Below are 25,784 nucleotides of genomic sequence, written 5' to 3'. Positions count from 1 at the left end.
CTTTAGTTTTTAGTTTGAGTCTTTTGCTTTTGTCTCTCCCCCGATGTATTCGAGCTTATGAGCTTTATAATAAAGAGTGTCTTAGTCAAGGACTTTGCTTTGTGCCAGGATCAAAAGTATGAAAAGAACGATAGCATGAAAGATCATGAGACGATCTTATGGAAAGTGATAACTTCACTTATGACACGTATGATGATTGAAACTTGTTGAGAATAAATCAACATAGACCTCAGTCATTATTGCAATTAATAAGAAGTAATAAGGAAAGAGAGGTTCACATATAAATATATCATCTTAGACATTTTTTACAATTGTGAGCACTCACCAAACTATTACATGCCTAGGAGTAGATGTTGGACAAGGAAGACAACATAATGAATTGTGTTTGCTTGGTTCCAAACAATGTTATATGATTAGAGATCCCTTAGCATGTGTCGATTGCTTCCACCTCATATTAGCCAAAACTCCCGCACCAAGTAGAGATACTACTTGTGCATCCATAAACCTTCAACCTAGTTTTGCCATGAGAGTCATGTTGGGGAACATCGCATGGGAAACAAAAAAATTCCTACGCACGAAGACCTATCATGGTGATGTCCATCTACGAGAGGGGATTTCCGATCTACGTACCCTTGTAGATCGCACAGCAGAAGCGTTGATAAACGCGGTTGATGTAGTGGAACGTCCTCACGTCCCTCGATCCGCCCCGCGAACCGTCCCATGAACCGTCTCATGATCCGTCCCACGATCCGCTCCGATCTAGTGTCGACGATGATCTCGGCCTTCTTGATCCAGCAAGAGAGACGGAGAGTTAGATGAGTTCTCCGGCAGCGTGACGGCGCTCCGGAGGTTGGTGGTGATCTAATCTCAGCAGGGCTCCGCCCGAGCTCCGCAGAAACGCGATCTAGAGGAAAACCGTGGAGGTATGTTGTCGGGCTGCCGTGGCAAAGTTGTGTCAAATCAGCCCTAAAACCTTTGTATATATAGGTGGGAGGGGAGGGGCCTTGCCTTGGGTCTCAAGGAGCCCCAAGGGGTTCGGCCGAAGCAAGGGGGAGAGTCCTCCCCTTCCAATCCTAGTCCGACTAGGATTGGAAGGTGGAGTCCTTCTCCACTTTCCCACTTCCCTTTTTTTTCTTTTCTCTTTGATTTTTCTTTCTCCTGCGCATAGGTCTTCTTGGGCTGTCCCACCAGCCCACTAAGGGCTAGTGTGGCACCCCTAAGGCCTATGGGCTTCCCCCGGGTGGGCTGGCCCCTCCCGGTGAACATCCGGAACCCATTCGTCACTCCCGGTACATTCCCGGTAATGTCGAAAACTTTCCGGTAATCAAATGAGGTCATCCTATATATCAATCTTCGTCTCCGGACCATTCCGGGAACCCTCGTGACGTCCGTGATCTCATCCGGTACTCCGAACAACATTCGGTAATCAACCATATAACTCAAATACGCATAAAACAACGTCGAACCTTAAGTGTGCAGACCCTGCGGGTTCGAGAACTATGTAGACATGACCTGAGAGACTCCTCGGTCAATATCCAATAGCGGGACCTGGATGCCCATATTGGATCCTACATATTCTACAAAGATCTTATCGGTTGAACCTCAGTGCCAAGGATTCATATAATCCCGTATGTCATTTCCTTTGTCCTTCAGTATGTTACTTGCCCGAGATTCGATCGTCAGTATCCGCATACCTATTTCAATCTCATTTACCGACAAGTCTCTTTAATTGTTCTGTAATACAAGATCCCGTAACTTACACTAAGTCACATTGCTTGCAAGGCTTGTGTGTGATGTTGTATTACCGAGTGGGCCCTGAGATACCTCTCCGTCACACGGAGTGACAAATCCCAGTCTCGATCCATACTAACTCAACGAACACCTTCAGAGATACCTGTAGAGCATATTTATAGTCACCCAGTTACGTTGTGACGTTTGATACACACAAAGCATTCCTCCGGTGTCAGTGAGTTATATGATATCATGGTCATAGGAATAAATACTTGACACGCACAAAACAGTAGCAACAAAATGACACGATCAACATGCTACATTTATTAGTTTGGGTCTAGTCCATCACATGATTCTCCTAATGATGTGATCCCGTTATCAAGTAACAACACTTGCCTATGGTGAGGAAACCTTGACCATCTTTGACCAACGAGCTAGTCAACAAGAGGCTTACTAGGGACAGTGTTTTGTCTATGTATCCACACAAGTATTGTGTTTCCAATCAATACAATTATAGCATGGAAATAACGATTATCATGAACAAAGAAATATAATAATAACTAATTTATTATTGCCTCTAGGGCATATTTCCAACAAGTCCACCATACCTACCTATGGATTGAATAAGATCCTTCAAGTAAGTTGTCGTCAGTGCAAGCAATAAAAATTGTTCTCTAATATGTATGATCTATTAGTGTGTGGAAAATAAGCTTTGTACGAACCTGTGATGAGGAAGACATAAAAGCGACAGACTGCATAATAAAGTTCTTTATCACAGGAGGCAATATAAAGTGACGTTCCTTCGCACTAAGAGGACACGCATTCAAACCTCAAAAGCGCATGACAACCTTTGCTTCCCTCTGCGAAGGGCCTATCTTGTACCTTTACTTTTTACCCTTGTAAGAGTCATGGTGATCTTCACCAATTCCCCTTTTGCCTTTGTCTTGGCTACCGTCACATGCTTGGGAAAGATCTATATTCATATATCAACTTGGAGTTGAGTACTTATGCTTTATTGTTGTTGACTTTACCCTTGAGGTAAACCGTTGGGAGGCAAAACTATAAGCCCCTATCTTCCTCTGTTTTCAGCTGAAACTTTGACACCATGAGTACCACGTGAGTTTTAACAATTGTGGAAAACAAAAGATATGATTGAGTATGTGGGTTTTCCTTACAAGCTCTTATTTGACTCTTTCTGATGTTGTGATAAATTGCAATTGCTTCAATGACTATGGACTATTGTTGGTTACTTCTCGGTAAGGTTTTTGCTTCATGCTTTGCTTTGTGAAGGAATTGTTACTTTCCCATAAGAATATTTATGATGTATTGATGTTCTATGTGTGATCATGATGCCCTCATGTCCGTATTATGTTTTATCGACACCTTCGTCCCCAAACATGTGGACATGTTTATGGAACTTGGTTTTCCCTTGAGGACAAGCGAGGTCTAAGCTGGGGGGAGTTGATACGTCCATTTTGCATCCTGCTTTCATGTTGATTTTTATTGCTTCTTGGATTGTTATATTACTTGTGGTACCACATTTATGCCTTTTCTCTCTTATTTTGCAAGGATTATTTGAAGAGGGAGAATTCAGGCAGCTGGAATTCTGGACTGGAAAAGGAGCAAATCCTAGAGCACTATTCTGCACATCTACAAATGCCCTAAAAATTTACGTGGATTTTTTCTGGAATATATTAAAAATACTGGGCGAAAGAACTACCGGAGGGGGGCCACCAGGGCCCCACAAGCTTGCCCACCGCCACCACCCCCCCTGGTGGCGCAGGGCAGGCTTGTGGGCTGCCTCAAGGCCCACTAGCCCCCCTCTTTTGCTATATGAAGCGTCCTGGTCTGGAAAAAAATCAATCGGGAGCTTTTTCGTGGTTTCGCCGCCGCCACGAGGCGGAACTTGAGCAGATCCAATCTAGAGCTCCGGCAGGACGATCCTGACAGGGAAACTTCCCTCCCGGAGGGGGAAATCGTCGCCATCGTCGTTACCAACACTCCTCTCGTCGGAGGGGAGGCATATTCAACAACATCTTCATCAGCACCATCTCCTCTCCAATCCCTAGTTCATCTCTTGTAACCAATCTTCGTCTCGCAACTCCGATTGGTACTTGTAAGGTTGCTAGTAGTGTTGATTACTCTATGTAGTTGATGCTTGTTGGATTACTTGGTGGAAGAGTTTATGTTCAGATCCTTGATGCTATTCATTACACCTCTGGTCATGATTATGATTATGTCTTGTGAGTAGTTACTTTTGTTCCTGAGGACATGGGATAAGTCATGCTGATAATAGTCATGTGAATTTGATATTCGTTCGGTATTTTGATATGCTGTATGTTGGTTTTCCTCTAGTCGTGTTATGTGAACGTCGACTACATAACACTTCACCATATTTGGGCCTAGAGGAAGGCATTGGGAAGTAGTAAGTAGATGATGGGTTGCTGGAGTGACAGAAGCTTAAACCCCAGTCTATGCGTTGCTTCGTGAGGGGCTGATTTGGATCCACTAGTTTAATGCTATGGTTAGACTTTGTCGTAATTCTTATTTTGTAGTTGCGGATGCTTGCGAGAGAGGTTAATCATAAGTGGGATGCTTGTCCAAGTAAGGGCAGTACCCAAGCGCCGGTCCACCCACATATCAAACTATCAAAGTAACGAACGCGAATCATATGAACATGATGAAACTAGCATGACAGAAATTCACGTATGTCCTCGGGAGCGTTTTTCCTCCTATAAGACTTTGTTCAGGCTTGTCCCTTGCTGCAAAAGGGATTGGGCCACTTGCTGCACCGTTGCTACTACTTGTTACTTGTTACTCTTTGCTTGCTACGTTTCACCTCGCTACACAATCACTTGTTACCGCTACTTTCAGTGCTTGTAGTTATTACCTTGCTGAAATCCGTTTATCAGAGCCTTCTGCTCCTCGTTGGGTTCGACACTCTTACTTATCGAAAGGACTACGATTGATCCCCTATACTTGTGGGTCATCACTGCTCAATCTTATAAATGAGCTTGATTTAAAATCTGAATCAGCCCTCTTGGATGATAATGAGAGGGCACTAAGAGCGGAGGCAGAGCAGAATCTGAAACAGATCCTCAGAGAAGAGGAATTGAAGTGGGCACTTAGAGCCAAATTTCGTCGGGTCATTCAAGGGGATGACAACACACAGTTTTTCCATCTTATTGCCAATGGAAAACACAGAAAGAAAATAATATATCAACTTGAACAAGATGAGGGTAAAATTGTTGGGCACGAAAACCTAAAGTTATACATATGTGAGTACTATAAGTAACTATCTGGACCTCTTGAGGACAATACTGTGTCCATGAATAAGCAGTGGGTGGGTGATATTCCTCAGCTCGGGACGGACGAGAATTAGATATTAACCACACCCTTTACGGAGAAAGAGGTGTTTGAGGCAATTTCTCAAATGAAAAATAATAAGGCGCCATGACCAGATGGGTTCCTAGTCGAGTTTTATAAGAAATGTTGGCATATTATTAAAGGTGATTTACTGCAGATGTTTCAGGATTTGCTTATTGGCAATCTGCGGCTTTTCCACCTTAACTTTAGGATAGTTACGTTGTTGCCAAATAAGGAGGGGCAGTGCGCATTGAAAAATCATACCAATTTTCCTTCTTAATATGAGCTTCAAAATTTTCACAAAGGTTGGAACTAATAGATTGACGCAGATTGCACATGTTATCGTGCAACCTAGTCAAACAGACTTCATGCGAGGGAGAAATATACTTGAGGGTGTGGCTGTCCTTCACAAAACCCTACATGAAATCCACTCGAAGAAACTAGATGGGGTTATCTTCAGGGTGAATTTCAAGAAGGCATATGATAAGGTTAAATGGCCTTTCCTACAACAAGCTTTGCGTATGAAGGGATTCGATGACATATGGAGAAGGCATGTCGAATCATTTGTACAAAAAGGGAGCGTTGGAATTAAAATCAATGATGGCATTGGTCATTTTTTCCAAACACACAAAGGGCTCCGGCAAGGAGACCCTATGTCACCCATCCTATTTAATGTAATTGCAGACATGTTAGCAATTCTAGTAGGAAGGGCTAAAGAGGAAGGCCATGTAGGTGGACTGGTACCACATCTAGTTGATGGTGGGGTGTCTATTCTACAATATGCTGATGATAATATATTGTTTATGGAGCACGATATAGCAAAAGCAAGAAACATGAAACTTATCCTTTGCCTTTTCAAACAGTTGTCGGGGCTAAAAATTAATTTCCACAAAAGCGAATTGTTCTGTTTTGGAAGAGCCAAAGATGAACAAGATGCTTATAAACAACTCTTCGGATGTGAGTTGGGGAGCTTACCATTCAGTTATTTAGGCATACCCATTCACCATCGTAAACTTTCTAACAAAGAGTGAAAGTGTATTGAGGATCGTTTTGAGAAAAAAGCTAAGCTGGTGGAAGGGCAAGCTTTTGTCTTATGGAGGTAGGCCGATTTTGATTAACTCGGTCCTGGCGAGTTTGCCTATGTTCATTCTCTCCTTCTTTGAGGTACCGGTAGGAGTACGCAAAATATTAGACTTTTATCGATCCCCTTTTTTGCCAGAATGATGAAGTAAATAAGAAGTACAGACTTACTAGATGGGACATTATATGTAGACCCAAGGACCAGGGAGGTGTGGGAATTGAGAATATAGAGGTTAAAAACACATGTGTGCTTAGTAAGTGGCTATTCAGACTATCTGTAGAGATTGAAGGTATGTGGGTACAAATTTTGCGTAATAAGTACTTGCATTCTAAATCCTTGACCCATCTCACAGCAAGACCCAATGATTCACCATTCTGGAAAGGTTTGATGAAAGTGAAAGCATCATTTTTCCATAGAACTAAATTTATCATTGGGGATGGTCTGTCTACGAGATTCTGGGAGGATACTTGGTTGGGGGAGATGCCTCTAGCCATACAATATTCGTCTCTCTACAATATTGTGCAACGTAAGCATGCGTACGTTGCCATAATATTTCAATTAAATCCTCTAAATATTCAATTCAGACGTGCTTTGATAGGACATCGATGGGATGAGTGGATCCACTTTGTCAGAAGACTAATGGATGTTCACCTATCGGATGAGTCTGACAAGCTTCAGGGGAAGCTAACAAATAATGACATATTTTTTTTTTGAAATCCATGTATCTGAACCTTATTGACACAACAGTAGTCCCCAAGCCGATTCATATTTGGAAGATCAAGGTTCCTTTAAGAATTAAAGTATTCATGTGGTTTGTTCACAAGAAGGTGATTCTCACTAAGGATAATTTGGCACGGCGCAATTGGGAGGGGAGTACTTGTTGTATCTTTTGTGATGATGAGGAGACAATAAAACACCTTTTTCTCCATTGCCCATTAGCAAAAATCTTATGGCATACAGTCCACATAGCATTTAATATCATACCACCTGATAGCATTGACACGTTGTTTGGTACATGGCTCAATGGACTGGACATGATTATGGCTAGAAATATTCACATAGGAGTTTGCACACTTCTTTGGGCGATATGGCATTGCAAGAATGACTTGGTTTTTAACACACAAACACATATAATTTTTTTGCACATACTTCACAGGGCGTCGGCGTTGATCTGTACGTGGTCCTTACTCACTCATGCGGAAACCAGGGAGCCTTTGATTACTGGGTCTACCCTATGGGAGACAGTAGCACGGGATATCTACAACCGGTTTGGATGTCGGTCCTGTTGGAATTATGCCCTAGAGGCAATAATAAATAAAGTTATTATTATAATTCATGTACCAAGATAATCGTTTATTATCCATGCTATAATTGTATTGAATGAAGACTTATATACATGTGTGGATACATAGACAAAACATTGTCCCTAGCAAGCCTCTAGTTGGCTAGCCAGTTGATCAACGATAGTCAGTGTCTTCTGATTATGAACAAGGTGTTGTTGCTTGATAACTGGATCACGTCATTATGAGAATGACGTGATGGACTAGACCCAAACTAATAGACGTAGCATGTTGATCGTGTCATTTTATTGCTACTGTTTTCTGCGTGTCAAGTATTCCTATGACCATGAGATCATATAACTTACTAACACCGGAGGAATACTTTGTGTGTATCAAACGTCGCAACGTAACTGGGTGACTATAAAGATGCTCTACATGTATCTCCGAAGGTGTTCGTTAAGTTAGTATGGATCAAGACTGGGATTTGTCACTCCGTGTGACGGAGAGGTATCTCGGGGCCCACTCGGTAATACAACATCACACACAAGCCTTGCAAGCAATGTGACTTAGTGTAAGTTGCGGGATCTTGTATTACGGAACGAGTAAAGAGACTTGCCGGTAAACGAGATTGAAATAGGTATACGGATACTGACGATCGAATCTCGGGCAAGTAACATACCGAAGGACAAAGGGAATGACATACGGGATTATATGAATCCTTGGCACTGAGGTTCAAACGATAAGATCTTCGTAGAATATGTAGGATCCAATATGGGCATCCAGGTCCCGCTATTGGATATTGACCGAGGAGTCTCTCGGGTCATGTCTACATAGTTCTCGAACCCGCAGGGTCTGCACACTTAAGGTTCGACGTTGTTTTATGCGTATTTGAGTTATATGGTTGGTTACCGAATGTTGTCCGGAGTCCCGGATGATATCACGGACGTCACGAGGGTTTCCGGAATGGTCCAGAAACGAAGATTGATATATAGGATGACCTCATTTGATTACCGGAAGGTTTTCGGAGTTACCGGGAATGACGAATGGGTTCCGGGAGTTCACCGGGGGGCCACCCACCCCGGGGAAGCCCATAGGTATTGGGGGTGCCGCACCAGCCCTTAGTGGGCTGGTGGGACAGCCCAAAAGAGGCTTATGCGCATTGGGAGAAAAATCAAAGAGAAAAGAAAAAAAAGGAGGAGGTGGGAAAGGGAAGTAGGACTCCACCTTCCAAACCAAGTAGGACTCGGTTTGGGGGGGAGACCTTCCCCCCTTGGCTCGGCCGACCCCTTGGGGGTTCTTGGTCCCCAAGGCAAGGCTCCCTCCTCTCCCTCCTATATATAATGGGGTTTTAGGGCTGATTTGAGACAACTTTGCCACGGCAGCCCGACCACATATCTCCACGGTTTTACCTCTAGATCGCGTTTCTGCGGAGCTCGGGCGGAGCCCTGCTGAGACGAGATCATCACCAACCTTTGGAGCGCCGTCACGCTGCCGGAGAACTCTTCTACCTCTCCGTCTCTCTTGCTGGATCAAGAAGGCCGAGATCATCGTCGAGCTGTACGTGTGCTGAACGCGGAGGTGTCGTCCGTTCGGCACTAGATCGTGGGACTGATCGCGGGATAGTTCGCGGGGAGGATCGAGGGACGTGAGGACGTTCCACTACATCAACCACGTTCACTAACGCTTCTGCTGTACGGTCTACAAGGGTACGTAGATCATACATCCCCTCTCGTAGATGGACATCACCATGATAGGTCTTCGTGCGCGTAGGAAAATTTTTGTTTCCCATGCGACGTTCCCCAACAGGTCCAGCAATAGGATAGATGGCTAGGCATCTTGGCCTATTTTTCCCAGTTGTGGCACCCTTTACTTTTATGATTTGGTTTCTATTTACTCGTTCAGAGATTATTCGAAACTTCAGACTTTGTGTTTGCATTCTTAATAAAGGGCCCGCATGCATCGCTCTGATGCACAGGCCGGAGGTTATCCTCCTTTTCTAAAAAAATGTGACTAAAATTTATGTTTACATCAGTTTCATCAAGGCACAATAAAGTAGGAGAGTGATCTGATAAGTCTCCAACATATCTATAATATTTGATTGTTTCATGCTATTATATCATCAATCTGGGATACTTTATATGTAATAATATGCTATTTTATATCATTTTTGGAAACTAACCTATTAACTAAGTGTTGACTATCAGTTATGTTTTTTGTGTGTTTTTGACTTTTGGAGAATATTAATACCAAACAAAGTCCAAACGCGATGAAACTTTTTTGGTCATTGTTTTTGGAAGATTTTGGACCGTGAAGCTTCGGGAGGATGCCATACGTCGCACCAGCGAGCAACAAGCTCGTAGGGCGCGCCCCTGAGCTTGTGGTCCCATGCAAAGCCTCCTAACCTAATTCCACTTCTTTAAATTCTGAAATATTCCAAAAAACAGACAACAACCAAAAACACTTTTTTCCTCCACCGCGAGTCTCTGTTCCGTCATGATCCCAACTGGAGACCTTTTTTGGTGCCCTGTTGGAGGGAGAATTGATCATGGTGGCCGTCTACATCAATCTTGCTGCCTCCATGATGATGTGTGAGTAGTTGACCACAACCCTATGGGTCCATAGCTAGTACCCAGATGGCTTCTTCTCTCTCTTTGATCTTCAATACAATATTCACCGTGATTCCTGCGATGATCTATCTAATGTAATCCTATTTTGTGGTGTGTTTTTTGGGATTCAATGAATTGTGGATTTATGATCAGATTATTCATTGAAAATAATTGAGTCTCCTCTGAATTATGTTATGCATGATTACTATAGCTTTGTATTTCTCTCCTTTCTCTCCTCTATTATCTTACCTTGCTCGAGTTCATCCTCAATGTCTTCCTAGATTTGTCAAGATTTGAGGCACCCCATCCATCCAATTGTTCACAAAGGTTAGCAACTTTGTCATTTCATCTCTCATTGCTAGATTAGCTCGTGCAATGCTCTATAATTATAGTGATTTGTGGGTTTTAGTTTGGGAGTAATTATGTGGGAGTTTATTTGATTTATATGCAATTTGAGCTCAAATTAACTTCTTAGTTTTCATATGTGTAGGTGTGGTTTACTTAGTGCCTTCCCGTCCTCGTCCTAACCACCGTAGATCGCCCGCACCGTCTTGTCGCTGTGTAGGTGTAATTATGTTATGCATGATTATTATCCGGTTTGGTTTGGCTAACTAGATTGATTTATCTTCAGTTGGAGTGGTGCGTTGTAGTGGCTTCAATCTTGTGGTGCTCTAAATCCTAGTGATAAAACTAAACAAGATACGTACACTAGTAGAAAACATGCCTTTGGTTCGACACATTAGTCCCGGTTGGTTTTTGAACCGGGGATAATGCTTCCACTAGTCCTGGTTCATGAGGCTAGGCTCTAGTCCCGGTTTATTAGGAACCTCTAGTACCGGTTTGTGTTAAAAACCGGGACTAAAGGGGTGGTGGCAGGGTTGCGTCAGGCTTGGGCCCCTACGAGGGCCATTAGTCTGGGTTGGTAATACAAATCGAGACTAGAGATAGATCTCTAGTCCCGGTTTGTATTACCAACCGGGACTAAAAGTATCATTATAAATAGTGCTTCGTCCAGCCCGAGCCCAAGCTTTGTGTTTTATCATTTCTGTCCTCTGTTCTCTTCACTTGCTCGAGTTCATCCTCAATTTCTTCCTAGACTTGTCAAGATTTGAGGCAACCCATCCATCCAATTGTTCACAAAGGTTAGCAAGTTTGTCCTTTCATTTCTCATTGCTAGATTAGCTCGTGCAATGCTCTATAATTATAGTGATTTGTGGGTTTTAGTTTGGGATTAATTAGGTGGGAGTTTATTTGATTTATATGAATTTTGAGCTCATATTAACTTCTTAGTTTGCATATGTGTAGGTGTGGTTTACTTAGTGCCTTCCCGTCCCCGTCCTAACCACCGTCGATTGTTACCTTAGTTGCGATCTTGATCGCATTTGTTGTTGCATTTAAATGCTTTAGCTAGAAACATTCCCTTAGTTCTACCTTGATGCCCTTTAACAGTATGTTGGTCCTATGACTCAAAATATAGAAAATGAAACAACGAAGACGGAAGTCTTCACGCTTCAAAGTCCTTGCATCAATTTCTTCATGAACAAACCAATTTCCTCACTTTAAAAGTCTTCGAGGAAATAGCAAAGTCTTTAGCCGAAGACGTACATTTTTAGGGATCGATATGCTTTGAATAACTCAAACTCTTCAGTGACTTATAGAGCATGTGTACACTCACAAACACATTAGTCTCTTAACCTTTAAGTCTTCAATACACCAAAATCACTAAGGGCACTAGATGCACTTACAACCCCACTGTCACCATGGGTATCCACATGCAAGACATACATCAAGTGATCTCAAATCCAATATTCAATCCAACATAACAAAAATTCAAAGGGAAAGATTCAATTCATGACATCAAGATAGTGAAGTACGAGCACCATACGATCCAACTATATTAACAAAGCTCGTGATACAGCAAGAACGTTACATCTCAAGAACAAGAGAGAGAGAGAGAGAGAGAGAGAGAGAGAGAGAAAGAGAGAGAGATCAAACACATAGCTACTGGTACATACCAGGGTGAACTACGCCATCCTTGTCATGGACACCACTGAGATTATGAAGATGGCCATCGATGATGATTTATAAGATTTTTCAGCGTTGGAATCACGTGCAACAGAGCCACATGGGCCCCCACAAGCTATTAGGGTGCGCCTAGGGGGGGTGGGTGCGCCCTGTTAGCTTGTGACCCATAGGTGGCTCCCCTCCGATGGTTCTTTTCTTTGTATTTCTTATTTTTCCATAAAAACGTAAAAAAAATATGAGCGATTTCGAGAACTTTTATTTTCTTCACAAAAACACCACCACGGTAATTCTACTGAAAACTGCATCAGTCCGGGTTAGTTCTAAATAAATCAAATAAAGTGCATCAAAAAATATAAAAGTATTATAAACATAGGCAAACATGGTATGAATACTTCTTAAATTGTTGATACATTGGAGACGTATCAGCATCCCCAAGATTAATTCCTACTCGTCCTCGAGTAGGTAAATGATAAAAGAAGTAATGTATGAAGTGTGAATGCTAGTATGGTGAATAATTTTGATCATTGATAATTTTAGTCACTTTTCTAGCATCATAACCAGAAACTTTTTCTCATAAAAATCATCATGCATGATACATTAGCAATCAATTCACACGCCTGGTTCAATTCTTGAAACCTAACAACATATATTCTTAGTCATCAAACAATTTCAATGCATCATCAAGTCTAAGTAAGAGCTCTGCTTACTCAATTATCATATAGTCTTCTATGATTGCTAATACTCAAAGCTTATTTTTAGACCAAAAAACATCCATCGAACACGGAGAAAGATAGAGGCTTAATGTTTCGTCACCCAACGCCCTTATCATAAAGATAATTATCAACAATAATGAATCATGATCAAATATGTTTGACTCGATATATATGACTAGATCTTTCCCCGCCACATGATGCTTGCCACCTAATAGATGGAGGTTGGAATAAGAAGTTGACTCAACATGAGAAGTAAATAACATAAAAGTAAATAGATTGTCCCTTTGCACAGGGAAGCATGGATTTCCAAAGGTGCCAGAGCTCATTGTTTAAAACAAAGATGAATATATTTTGGGTGGTGTGCCTTTCTTGTAAACGATATGAAAATAGATTTCAAAATCTTCCAAGTTGATCACATTATTGGCGGTTCCCAAACAGAATTGAAATTTTACCCCCCCCTCCACCATTCAAACACATTCCATGGCTAGCCATATCCACACGTACCTTCCAAACAATCAAATTTCTAAGGGGGGGTTCTTGTTTATTTATTTTTGTGTTATGAAGTACTAGGAATCCTTTTTTACCAGCCTCTCTCGTGCAATGACAAGTGAATAAACACTCAACATGAGAATAACCCGCTTAGCATGGAAGACACTGACCGTCTCGATCACTCCATGAGCAGTACGAGCACACAAAACAAATGTTTATTTGAAGGTTTTAGAGGTGGCACGTGCAAATTTACATGGAACGGCAATGAAATACCATATATAGGTACATATGGTGGACTCTCGTGCAAGAAACTTGGCTCAAGGATTTTGATGCACAAGTAGTATCTCTACTTAGTACGAAGTTTTTCCTAGCAAAAGGTTCTAAACAAGCACCACATGTTGGAAGATCCATAACAATATAACTTCTATGCAATTATACCCAAACATAACCATTACATTGTCATCCTTGTCCAACTTCGACAATTTTATAATGGTTGAGAATAATTAATGTGTAATCACAATCATAAAATATGTCCAAAATAATATATTTGTATATGAAAGTTCTCTTTCTTATACTACTCATTCATGAATTGCTTGTATGACCAATATTGTGATTGTCAAACTTCAACAGATTTTATTTTCTAAATCAAATTTGAAACTACTACTAAGCATAAATCACATTGATAATTTCATATTTATGATATGGCATTCATACACAATTTACTCTTATGATATAGGTGAAGCAAAGAGTAAACATCAAACTACTCTCAAAAGATATAAGTGAAGATCAATGAATAGTCAAACAATTAAGTACTATTTGAGGACTCTCTCTCAATAATTATTTTCATATCTGGGAATTTTATTCAAACAACAAACAAAACAAAAATAATTCCAAGGACATCATATATGATGTGGACAAATAAAAATTTGGGATCAACATAGGCTAACTCATATTTGTTTGATGAAGACGGGTGGGTTGCGTGTCATCCCCAAGCTTAGATGCTTGAGACTTCTTTAAATATTTATTTGGGATGCCTTGGGCATCCCCAAGCTTGCGATTTTGTATCTCGTTTAATCCTCTCATCTTATGGTTTCACCTAAGTCTCAAAAACATCATCCACGGAAACTCGAAAAGAACTTATGAAATAAGCTAGTACACATAAGAATAAATCAAAACTTCATGTCCTGAACTGCAAATCACAAAATGCAGAGACATCGGTTGCTTGATTGCTTCCCTAAAGCCATTAATCCACAACTAACTTATACTGTGTATACCTTCATATTCATCGTGACTCCAGACCTCGTCAAAGTCACCTAAAAACAACCATGTGAGTGGGATCATCGATGTGATCCTCAGCATTGTATTATCTGTCTTATATCTCTCTGAAACAAGTACCTCACCATACACCACCGCGAGGCATTCAACCTTAGTGTCGATATGATAAGGTAACTTAAAATTACAAGTTCTATTGAGTTATTCCAAAATTAATTGAGACCTCCACTCCCAAAACTTCGTATTTCAAAACAACAACCATAACCTACAGAACGAGCAAGAGGCTTCAACTTGCGCTTTATCAATCTGAGTTTATTCTCTTCCTAGAATGGTCGGGGCAAACTTCCTCATGAATTCGTGAAGCTTTCTTACTCTTGTGGCATTGCTCACTCTACGGGAGTTCCATCCTGGGAGGCTCATTGTGCCCAACGGTTTTTCCACCTCGAAGCCCGTCGATCTTGCGTCATAAACTTTTACTTCTATCTGTTGAAATTAATAGTGGGCCTTAGGCCCATAAGAGAATTTTAGAAAATCACCAAGGGCCCATGTAGGTTGTGGCATGACAAGGTGGTGGTGAAAAGTTTAGTCCCACCCCGCTAGTGGAGAAGAAGTTGGACCCCTTTATAAGGGTCTCTCTTCCACATGCTATTGGAGAGTGAGAAGAGAAGGTGCCCCCGCGCACTCCTCCGCCGCCGCCCGACTCGGACGTGGGTTCGGCCCACCTCTCTCCACCCAGTCGCCTCTATAAGCAGGTCGACGGGAGAGCAGGCCTCTGAAACCCCGCCTCAGTATATCATTAGTCTAGTCAATGCCATGCTAGTTATTATCTCGTGGATTAATATGCTCAGAAAATTGCCTATTTACTCAACACTATCATCATTGTCTTTGCACCAGAAAACTCACCAGATTCACCTTTCACCTTCCTACACCAATGATCAAGTTGCCTTTTCCTTGTGGGATCCACCTTGTTCATGACTGAGAAATTATCTTTGAATCCAGTAAAGATCCACACCATCCCGAGCGATGAACATCGCACAAGATCTTGTTTGGCATCACATCCACGAGAAGCACATCATCATGTTGCCCATCACGGATAATCATTGTGATCTGAACGCAACCACCAACTCCATGTACCCCCGACAGCTTCCTGCCAAGATCCGCCATACTTGATACCCTAGTCCAATGAAGAAAGATGAACTATTGGATGAGCCCTAGGCCCAAGACCCCGCCGCTGAACAGCGGTGTATCCTAGAGAGAGAAAAACTTATCAATAGGGAATTGTCATAATATTACCAGATTCTACTGTAAAACATCATGCATTGGGCTTGAAAATTCATTCAGGGATTCTTTTGATCATACAGATGACACTTTTTCTTTTAATAAAGGACTCTCTGCATGAGGTTGTAGAGGATGTTTTTTTTAATGTAGTGTAATTTATCACAAATGGTCGTTGTAAAGGATGTAAATTTTCTCTTTCAGTTGAAGCGCAAATGATTAGAAAAAGTATCATGATTGAGATTCAGTTGTATGAATCAAACAACTAACATAGAAAAAATTCTAAAGATTCTAATCCTCCACTATTCCTATAAGATCCTATGAGGGCTCCTTTGGTCTGCAGTATTCTAGAAATGCAGGAATATGAATATCAAATATTAACATACTAAGCTCCTCAGTTTTAGAGCGTCCTGATTTGCCGAGGTTGTGGAGTTTTTGGGACCCCTCTGTAAAGGTGTGTGTCATTGGTAAGGTATCAAGCTCCCAAGATTTAGAGCCTCCTGTGTGTCGGAGGTTGTGGAGTCTATGTGCCCTTCTTGTAAGAGCGTGTGTTGTTGGTTGAGGTTTGTGCTTGTTTTTTAATGTTTTTTCTCATTTGTAGTGCTTTGTAGAGTATCACGTTGGACAAGTTGTTGCATCTCATTTTCATTCACTCGGCTAAGAGCATCTTTAATAGATCCTTCAACAGGTTATGGAGTACAAATTACGTTTTAAAGAGCTAACCAAACTCTTGTCCAGTTTAACTCCTCCAAATCCTTACTCCTCGCGTCGGTCATCACTTTTATATACTCGACTGCGGCTCAATCAAGAGGAAAAACTTGCCCTCAACCCGCACTCCCCCTCTCCCTCGCTTGCGCCACATCGACGCCGGCACCACGAAATCCACCCCGCACCCTGGCTAACACTTCCGATCGGCCGACGCCGCCACAGACTCCCCTAAAACCGCGGGATCTAGCTGTTGAAGATTGACGTCGCCGGTGCGGTGGGAGAATCCGCACCGTGGTGAGCAGCCGACACGAGCACGTCCACTAAACCGTGGTTGAAGCTTTCAGAAGTTTGTTTCTTCGTCTTTTTTGGGGGGTTCGGCCGCCCTTTTTTCATTTCTTTTTCTTTTTCAGTATTGTTTTATGTTTCATTATTTTTCAGACTAGTAATAGTGCACGTGCAACGCACGTGTCCACAAACATGAAGTTTAAGTGACTATAAAAATTTGAAATCATATTATTCGATGACCGCCTTATTATCTCTAAAGAAAAGAGGGAAGGGGGAATACAAACCTATCAATTATCTTTTATGAATGTCATGTGAAGTTCTAGCACAACAAGTAGAAATCACAATTATATCGGTACATGTCAGAAATCACAATTATATCCTGACCTGACGCTCGTCTCATTCACCACCACCGCTGCTGCTCCTGCTGGATTTATCACAAGATGATTTAGATATGTCAGTACGTTACGAAGGCAGAGAGAATCAGGAACGTCAATGGATGGATCAGACATCAGAGTATTGATCAGATGATGAACCTGTTGCGATGGGGGAGGTCGACGATGCAGTAGGAGAGGTCGGACGACGACGCGACGGAGGGGTACGACGCCATGTCGATCTCCTCGGCCTTCTGCGGCGACGACGGCACCGAGGCCGACTCCTTCTTCCTCCTCCTCCTCCCCGCGCCGCCTCCGCTCCGCGCCTCGCGGTCGCCGCGGGAGAGAGACAGGAGCCTCTCGAACGTGTCCACCAGGTACCTGACGCGGCCCTCGCCGTGCTCCGGGACGCCGGCCATGGCATCCTCGAGGGCCGCGCTCCACGCCGCGCTCTTCCGCGAGGCCGCCTCCCCGCGCCGCTGTCCTTGCCCGTGATCCTCCTCGGCGATGTCATAGTGTAGCTGCAAAATAAATATAACAAACTATTAACGACTCAAATGGTATATTATACAGTCAAACAGGAGAATGGATTTGGATGTTCTATAGAAAAGAAACGACTAATGGGTCAGCAAAGGCAGGAATCCTAAATAACACATTTGGTAAGTCTCTTACAAATTGCCGAACAATCCATATGCTTGAAAGATCTAATAAAAAAAATATTTATTTGTACTTACGTGCAAATTGCAACACATTCCTACAGTCTGAAATTACGGACTATCTGTAATTTACCAATGCCTACAGTCTCACACTCACTTGGAAAACCAATATGCTTAAGTTGGGTACGAGATAGTAACAAGAGATGATTTACCTCTAGCTATGGTAGCTGATGTACACTTACCCGGACCTATTATCTTGATTGTTATTAGAGCCCTAATGAATTACTGCCAATTTACTCTATGAAGTGCAGTAACCAGAATTCCTCGGCCAAAAAATCATTATAGGATGGCATCTCCTATCCTGTACTGCATAAACTACTGGAAGTTTGTTGCTACATCTTTGATAACACAACACCAAGAAACCATGACAGTATGAAGCTATTTGCACAATCAAATGAACAAGAACTGATTGTCATAATACTGCTTTGCAGAGATCAATAAGCATCTAGCAACTCTAACAGAATAAGACGTATAACATGTTGACTGACTCAGCAATGAAAGCCATTGATGAAAAATATAAACTGGATCAAAAATGGTGGAGAACAGTTTGGCACCAATCAGTTCAGACGTCCATTTAGTTTCCATCTTATCTCTACAAATTTGGACAGAAGGTCATAACTATATAAACATACCTACAGTCTGGATAACTTTCCATTATGAAATGTTGCATGGTATATCTTCTGTTTACATTGCCAACAAAATAAGTGGAGCATCCAAAAGCTGCAGGAGAATGATGAATAACATATCGTCCTGCAATGTGAAGGAGCATATGCCCAATACTATAAAAATTGCTCAAACACAAGGAATACATGTTAACACTAAAAAACAAAGCATTAAGAAGATAAAGGCTTCAGCATTTGGCCTGAAGTACAATTTACATTGTACAAACGGGGACAAGAGAGGAGAGGAACTGTATGTGAAAAGAAAAACATTAGCAAATCTGAGGTATAATGAGCATGATATCTGACTGATGCTCAAGATGTACTCAACATAGAAAGCAACTCCCTAGCAATGTGCACTAATATAGATCCAAATACTCTAGTGTAAAGAAACAAACTACCCGCAAAAGGTGACAACAATCACTTATGAAGACAAACAGAAGCATAAATGCATGAGTATGAAGATAAAACCCAAATTATCTAGTACCTACAAGACATAATGAAAATCGACCAACTCAAACAGAAGCTCGTTTTGCCATTGAACAATGAACAAAGTTAACAAGCTTTCTGGTATTTAGAGCAGAAGCATACCTCCTCCATATATAACTGCAGAAAGCATAAAACAATGTCTGTTGATGATTTTGAGTCCAAAATCTCGTCTAAGCAACATCTCTAAAACCAAACCGAGATTTCTGACAAGCCACAATAGTTGCAATTATCAGTGCAGCCTTGCCCTTTGTGATCGCTCTTACATGAACAATTCAGTCTACTATCATTTCCACTGCAAGCCAAGAATATCGAACAACTAAGAAACAAATACATAGCCTGTCTTTGTAAGTGTCGGGTAGATTTATCCTGAAGCTCGCCCAAACCTACACCACTCAACAAAAATGGGGATCCTTCTAAACAATTCTCCAGTTTAGTGCTATGTTGGAACATAGGTTCATGGAGTAGACTCTGAAAGTGGTGTCGAAGTAATTTCAGCAAACAAACAATATGTGAGCAGTTCTGGTGTATGTGAGGCTTAAGCCTTATCATTAACATCTGCATTGAGAAAGCAATGGCTGATGAGTACTTGGTTACATATTGTCTCAACTTCGTAACAAAAGATTGCTGGATGTATGAAAACTACCAATATTTTGTGCTTTGAATACTGAGAGAGACTTTTTGGGATATGTTGTTGCTCTTGTAAGTAAGTTGCTAATCTAGAAATGACATCTGCAAGTTTCACAAATACATCTCGTCGGTCCATGTCTTCCATGTCACTTTGCTCAACTGAAGAGCACAAGAGCTGGAGGAGACTGCCTGACACAATTCCAAACTGTGCAGAATCTTTACTCAAACTATGTCGGTCATTCGTGACAAGGCTTACAACTTTCCCCGCATTGAATTGGTAACCAGGATCCCAATGTAACTTCTGAATATGATAAATGGACAGGCAAATGAATTCATCTTTCAGTTCAGAGTCATTGAGTTTCAGAAGCTTCAGAATAATGTGTAGTACTCGGAAGAGGTCAAAAGGGACCAAAACATAAGCAACTGAAATCCGAAGCAATACCTGATCCGATGCGCACCCTTGCTTCCCATCGTCCACCTTGCCGTGGTCCCATCCTCGAATTGCCTTATTTACCTATAATATAATTAATAACGAACGGAAAGTCTAAAAAAATCATGGGAAGAACAGGAGAACATAAAATGTAAAGCAGCATTAAATAAAATTCTAAAATCCAAGCTAGAGGATTACCCGGGAGAGCACGAGGAGTACGCACCGCTCTTCCTCCCGCGAGAGCTGTGGCCGCCGCGTCGCCAGCGATTCGGGTTCCTGCAGAGGAGGGCGGACAGCGAAAGCGACGTGAGAGGCTAGCTGGGATGCCGCAGTTACCAGATACGAGCGCCCGGCGTTGCTTACGAAGAGTAAGCAAGGAAGTGCGGCAGGCTCGCCAGAGTGGGGGATCGGACAACGCCGACGGTGGCGGGGACAGCGGGGCGCGCTGGCGCGTGGCGGCGCTGACGGGTGCGAGCGGCGGAACTGGCGGGGATGGGCCGATCCGGCGGTGCGGGGGAGAGCGCCGAGCGGCGGCTGCGCGAGGCAAGGGCAGGGCCGAGCGGGCGAGCGAGCGATGCGGGCGGAGGCGAGCGGCGACGGGCCGGGCGGGAGGTGCGGACGGGTGCGAGCGGCGGGGGCAACGGCGGTTGCGCGAGGCGCGGGCGGACCGAGCGGCCGAATTCGCAACACTTGTTCGCTGTAGGAGGAGGTGGAGCACAGTCAGCCTTTGTTAATTTGGTAACTGCACATCGTCGGGCTGAATGGATGGTGGAAGGCTGTTAGATTGTAATTTGTTGACTAATTGAGTGGTGGTGATTGGTGTTTGTTTTTCTGTGGGTAATAGTTGTGTGTACTTAGATAAGTTTTCGTTGGATCTTTTATTAGTAGTATAGATGCATCAACTTTTTCATTTGGTGGGGAGGAGGTCTCCGGCTGGCTGGCTGCTAGCCTTGTGTTACGGATGAAGCATTCCCATTCAGAGGGGAAATCATCAAATCAAGACGTGGCGATGGAAACGTTATCTGCTCGCGCGCCCGAATTCATCTGAGCCACGCAGCAGCACATGACGACGGCGTGCAAGCCCCACGCCGTGCAGGCGCAGCCGGCGGCGCCCTCGCCGCCCAGGTCTTCGCTCCGGCCAGCTTTCCTCCGCAACCCAGGTACCTAGTTGACCCACTGCTCGCCGCATCTGCCATCTGCGTCGACCTAGATGCAGCTAGCTAATCACTGCCAGCACTCGTGATTAGTAACTGTGTGCTCGGGACCGGCGTCGCGAATGGCGGTCAGGAGGAGGTGCCAGGAAGAGAAGCAGCAGCAGCAGCAGAGCGGTGACGGCGGCGACGGCGGCGAGAAGAAGAAGCAGCAGCAGCAGGAGAAGCGGACGTTCCTTAGCCTGGAGGAGGCCGGGCTGGTGGAGATGTCCGGGCTCAGCACCCACGAGCGCTTCCTCTGCCGCCTCACCGTGAGTCGTTCGCCGCCGTAATCTCAGTCAGCTGTGCGATTGCTTGGGCCATTGTTGAAATGTTAATAATCTGTCTTGTTCTTGGATTCGTCAGATATCGTCGCTGAACCTGCTGCGGGTGATATCGGAGCAGGAGGGGGTGGCGATCGAGGAGCTCAACGCCGGGCGGGTGTGCGACTGGTTCCTCAAGGACAAGCTCAAGCAGGAGCAGAACCTCGGCACCGCCGTCCTGCAGTGGGACGACCCACCGCCCATCTAAATTGAATTCCAACCGTCTCATTCTCATCTTAGTACTAATTTGTTATTAGAGCTTGTTGCTAGCTCAACCCATCTGTCAGTTCATCAGCACGTTACAACGCCCAGGGCAAGACAAACACAAACACAAACACGGTTTTTTGCGAGTTTCCAGATGTGCCATGCTCAAATCTGTAGTCAATGTCATATATTTTTTGTTAGAGAAAGATGAATGTTACTCATCTTATAAAAGTTCACAGAGGGAGTACAATATAGTCAAAGCTATATTTTAGTTCACATTTGCTAAACATCAAGCAACCCAAGAGAGAGAGAGAGTTTCAATCGAACAACTCGGGAGAATTCTACTAAAAGTAAAAAAAATTAACACTAAAATCAAACAATGAGTGATCCTATTTTTTAGTGAGATATCAATGTTACAATGTAATCAAATGTCTATATATTTTAGAGTATGGACCGGTCATATACTCCCTTCGTTCATAGATATAATTTTTCTTAAGATTCTACTAAAGACTAAATACAGAGCAAAATGAATGATTATATACTATCCCTCGTCTCAAAATAAGTGTGGCTGCTTTAATACAAAATTTATATTAATTTAATATTAAATTTACATTACTTAGTTTGGGACAGAGAAAATATAAAATAAGTCTATATACCGTATCTAGTACGTACTGGAATCTTTAAAAAAATATTTAGAAACGGAGGGAGTATACAATGTAGTCATGGATTTATTTTCGTCTGGTAAACTAAAGCCAAGGTGTATGCGCCCAACAAACGTTTGCTTCCACCTCAACTCATTCCGTCGAACACCTTGTGCGCACGCCTCCCCGATGCGGCGGTTCTGCAGCATCCCGCGCGGGCGCCTGCCGTCGACCCCCCACGGCGCGGGCCACCCGCCGCCGGAGTGGATCGAGCCGTACACCGACCTCGCCGATCCGAGCCCGTACACGGCCGCCGCGGCGGCCCCGCCCACCCCGTCGCCATGGCTGCCGCGGGTCGTCTCCCTCGTCCTCCGCGCGCCCCCGGCCACGCTCGCTGCCGACCTCCGCGCCTTCTGCCGCACCTTCCTACTCCGCCTCTCCCCGGCCTTCGTCGCCGCCGCTCTCCGCTCCCCGCAGCTGCTCTCCCACCCGCTCCCGTCGCTCCACTTCTTCCGCGCCCTGCCCAACGGCACCGACGACCTCGCCGCCCACCCGCAGCACCTCCTCGGCTGTTACGTCTCGCTGCTGCACTCCTTCGCGCACGCCAGGGAGGCCACCCCCGACGCCGCCGGCCATGCGCGGAAGCTCGTCGCCGAGCTGCGCGCCCGCGGGGACGGCCTGCTGGGGCACCTCACGCCGCCGTCGTCCGCGTCGCTCGTCCGCAGCCTGGCGGCCCTCGGCCTCGCCGACGAGCTGCTGTGGGCGTGGAACGGCATGCGCCTCGCCGGTGTGGACCCGTCCAGGGTCACCTACAACTGCCTCCTCGACGGCCTCGTCAACGCGGGCCTCCTCGACACCGCCATCAACGTGTTCGACGCAATGTCCACGGAAGACCCAGTTCGCCCTGACGTGGTCTCCTACAACATTCTCATCAAGGGGTACTGCCGTGCCGGGAGGGTGCAGGATGCGATGGCAAGACTCGATCACATGAGGGAACAGGCGGAGCTCTCGCCCGACAAGATAACATACCTTACACTGATGCAGTGCCATTACAGCGAGGGCACGTTTTCACAGTGTGTGGCATTGTTCCAAGAGATGGAAGAGAGAGGAATGGGGAAGGAGATTCCGCAGCATGCATATGTGCTGGTGATTGGCGCGCTCTGCAAGGATGGGAAGCCATTTGAGGGAATGGCCGTGTTCGAGAGAATGCTCAAGCGTGGTTGCCCAGCCAAAGCAGCCATGTACACTGCGCTCATCGATTCGATGGGCAAATTTGGTAGGGAGACCGAGGCAATGTCACTCTTTGAGAGGATGAAGAGTAGTGGGCTTGAGCTCGATACCGTCACATATGGAGTGGTTGTTAACTGCTTGTGCCGGTTTGGGAAGCTGGATGAGGCCATTTCATGTTTCAGGAGTTGTGTGGCGAAAGGTATTGCAGTGAACCCTATCTTCTATACAAGCCTGATTGATGGCTTTGGGAAAGCTGGAATGGTCGACCAAGCACAGGAGCTCTTCGAGGAGATGAAAGTTAAAGGTTTTGTGCCTGACTCATACTGCTACAACGTGCTGATAGATGGGTTGGCTAAAGCTGGAAGGACGGATGATGCCTGCGCCTTGTACAAGAGAATGGAAGCTGATGGCTGCGATCAGACTGTTTACACGTATACCATACTAATTGATGGGTTGTTCAAGGAGCACAAGAATGAGGAGGCATTGAAGCTTTGGGATGCGATGATCGATAAGGGAATCACCCCCACAGCTGCAGCCTTCAGAGCCCTTGCCAACGGCCTATGTCTTTCTGGCAAATTCAGCCGGGCATGCAGGATATTGGATGAACTGGCTCCAATGGGTGTGATTCCTGAGACGGCACACGAGGACATGATCAATGCTCTGTGCAGGGCCGGCAGATTCAAGCAGGCCTGCAAATTGGCAGATGGCATCGTACAGAAGGGCCGTGAGATACCTGGCAGGGTTCGAACGATGATGATCAACGCACTCAGGAAAGCTGGGAATACTGATCTAGCTGTCAAGCTGGTGCATAGTAAGATAGGCATTGGGTATGAAAGATCTGGCAGCATCAAGAGAAGAGTGAAGTTTCAGACACTATTTGCCTGAGCAACCGATGTTTGTTCTCAGTGGTGTGAAGACATGAAGAGGTGCCAAAGATTTACTGGAAGTGAGAAGACATGCCATTGGCGAGCATGTTCTGAAAATGCTCCACACCAACAGGAGGAATTTTGACAGTGTTCTGGAGCCAAAAAGCTTAAAACTCTTCCAGTTTTGAGCAATCAAAGGGAAACAAAATTGCTTGGCACATGAGTCTCACAGACGAGAGATCTTGTGTGCTACTAGATTCCAGGAAAATGTGGGCCGTCCGTTGTTGCTCAAGAGACAGGATCAAAACACAAGTCCCAGACTACTAAATCAAGCAGTCAGGGTGTTGCTGGAAAAAGGTGCAGTTGTAGAGGCTGCAACTTATCTGTCTATAGTTGATGCAAAACAGCTGTCACTTGATGTTTCCACGATTTCGTTAATTGTGTCTCTCTTCTCAGGGAAAGGGAAATTAAGAGAGCACATACAATTGCTTCCGGTAAAGTACCAGCCTTCTGAGAATTTCAGCTGACAATTGATACGGTACACTTGAAACTTCGTACTGAAAAGCAAGGTGGTATTCACTTATATCTGTCACAATGATATTGCCCCTACCTGCTATTACTGAAAATGCGGATAATTCATCCCTTCTGTAGTTCTGTTGTTTGATGATGCCATGTTCAAAATTAAAATAACAAGCCTGAGGCCTGAAGGTCATAAAAGTTTTCCCCTTTCTTGTGATGAAAAAGGCGGTAACTCTGATCTGGAGTTTGGATATGTGTTACACATCACATATTCAGGCCTATTCAGAGTATCCAAGTTTGTCGCAAAGTCCTGAATATGTGATTGAGACAATGTCGCATGCTTTTAGTCAGAAAGGGTTCATCTTATCTTTTGTTCAGTTAGAATTTTTAGAGATGTTCAGTTGGAGTATATTTGTATATTATTGAGACAAATTTTGATTTTACTTAAATAATTCTTTTCAAACTATTGACAAGTAAATGCATGTTCATGCCTATATTTCTTCCAGGTAACCGGCTCTGTTTTCATCAAAATGGTCAGAAGTGCTAGCTTCCGGCAAGGTTCAGTTCTACAGAGCATCCATATTGTTGTCTCAGACATGACAAGTGTCTGGGTGATTTTCAACAAATCACATAGGCAACTGCAATTTGCATCGATCAGAATGCAGAAACAAAGAGCTCCAGCCATGAA

At 43.9% G+C, this 25,784-nt stretch overlaps 2 protein-coding genes across 2 annotated transcripts; both read left to right on the top strand.

The window, feature by feature from the left end:
* The first annotated feature begins 21,070 nt into the window (after positions 1-21,070).
* Positions 21,071-22,071, top strand: LOC123428243. Its single transcript, XM_045112435.1, has 3 exons — positions 21,071-21,283; positions 21,371-21,585; positions 21,680-22,071. The coding sequence occupies exons 1-3, from the start codon at positions 21,187-21,189 to the stop codon at positions 21,842-21,844; spliced, it is 477 nt and encodes a 158-aa protein (XP_044968370.1). The 5' UTR covers positions 21,071-21,186; the 3' UTR covers positions 21,845-22,071.
* A 404-nt stretch (positions 22,072-22,475) lies between these two features.
* Positions 22,476-25,562, top strand: LOC123428242 (pentatricopeptide repeat-containing protein At1g03560, mitochondrial). The gene is made up of 2 exons (XM_045112434.1): positions 22,476-24,934; positions 25,034-25,562. The coding sequence occupies exon 1, from the start codon at positions 22,563-22,565 to the stop codon at positions 24,594-24,596; it is 2,034 nt and encodes a 677-aa protein (XP_044968369.1). The 5' UTR covers positions 22,476-22,562; the 3' UTR covers positions 24,597-24,934; positions 25,034-25,562.
* The last annotated feature ends 222 nt before the right edge of the window (positions 25,563-25,784 follow it).

Source organism: Hordeum vulgare, chromosome 2H, assembly GCF_904849725.1.
Source record: "Hordeum vulgare subsp. vulgare chromosome 2H, MorexV3_pseudomolecules_assembly, whole genome shotgun sequence".
NCBI classification, from domain to species: domain Eukaryota; kingdom Viridiplantae; phylum Streptophyta; class Magnoliopsida; order Poales; family Poaceae; genus Hordeum; species Hordeum vulgare.
The sequence above is the reverse complement of the archived record's forward strand: the minus strand, read 5'-3'. Positions and strand labels throughout refer to the sequence as shown.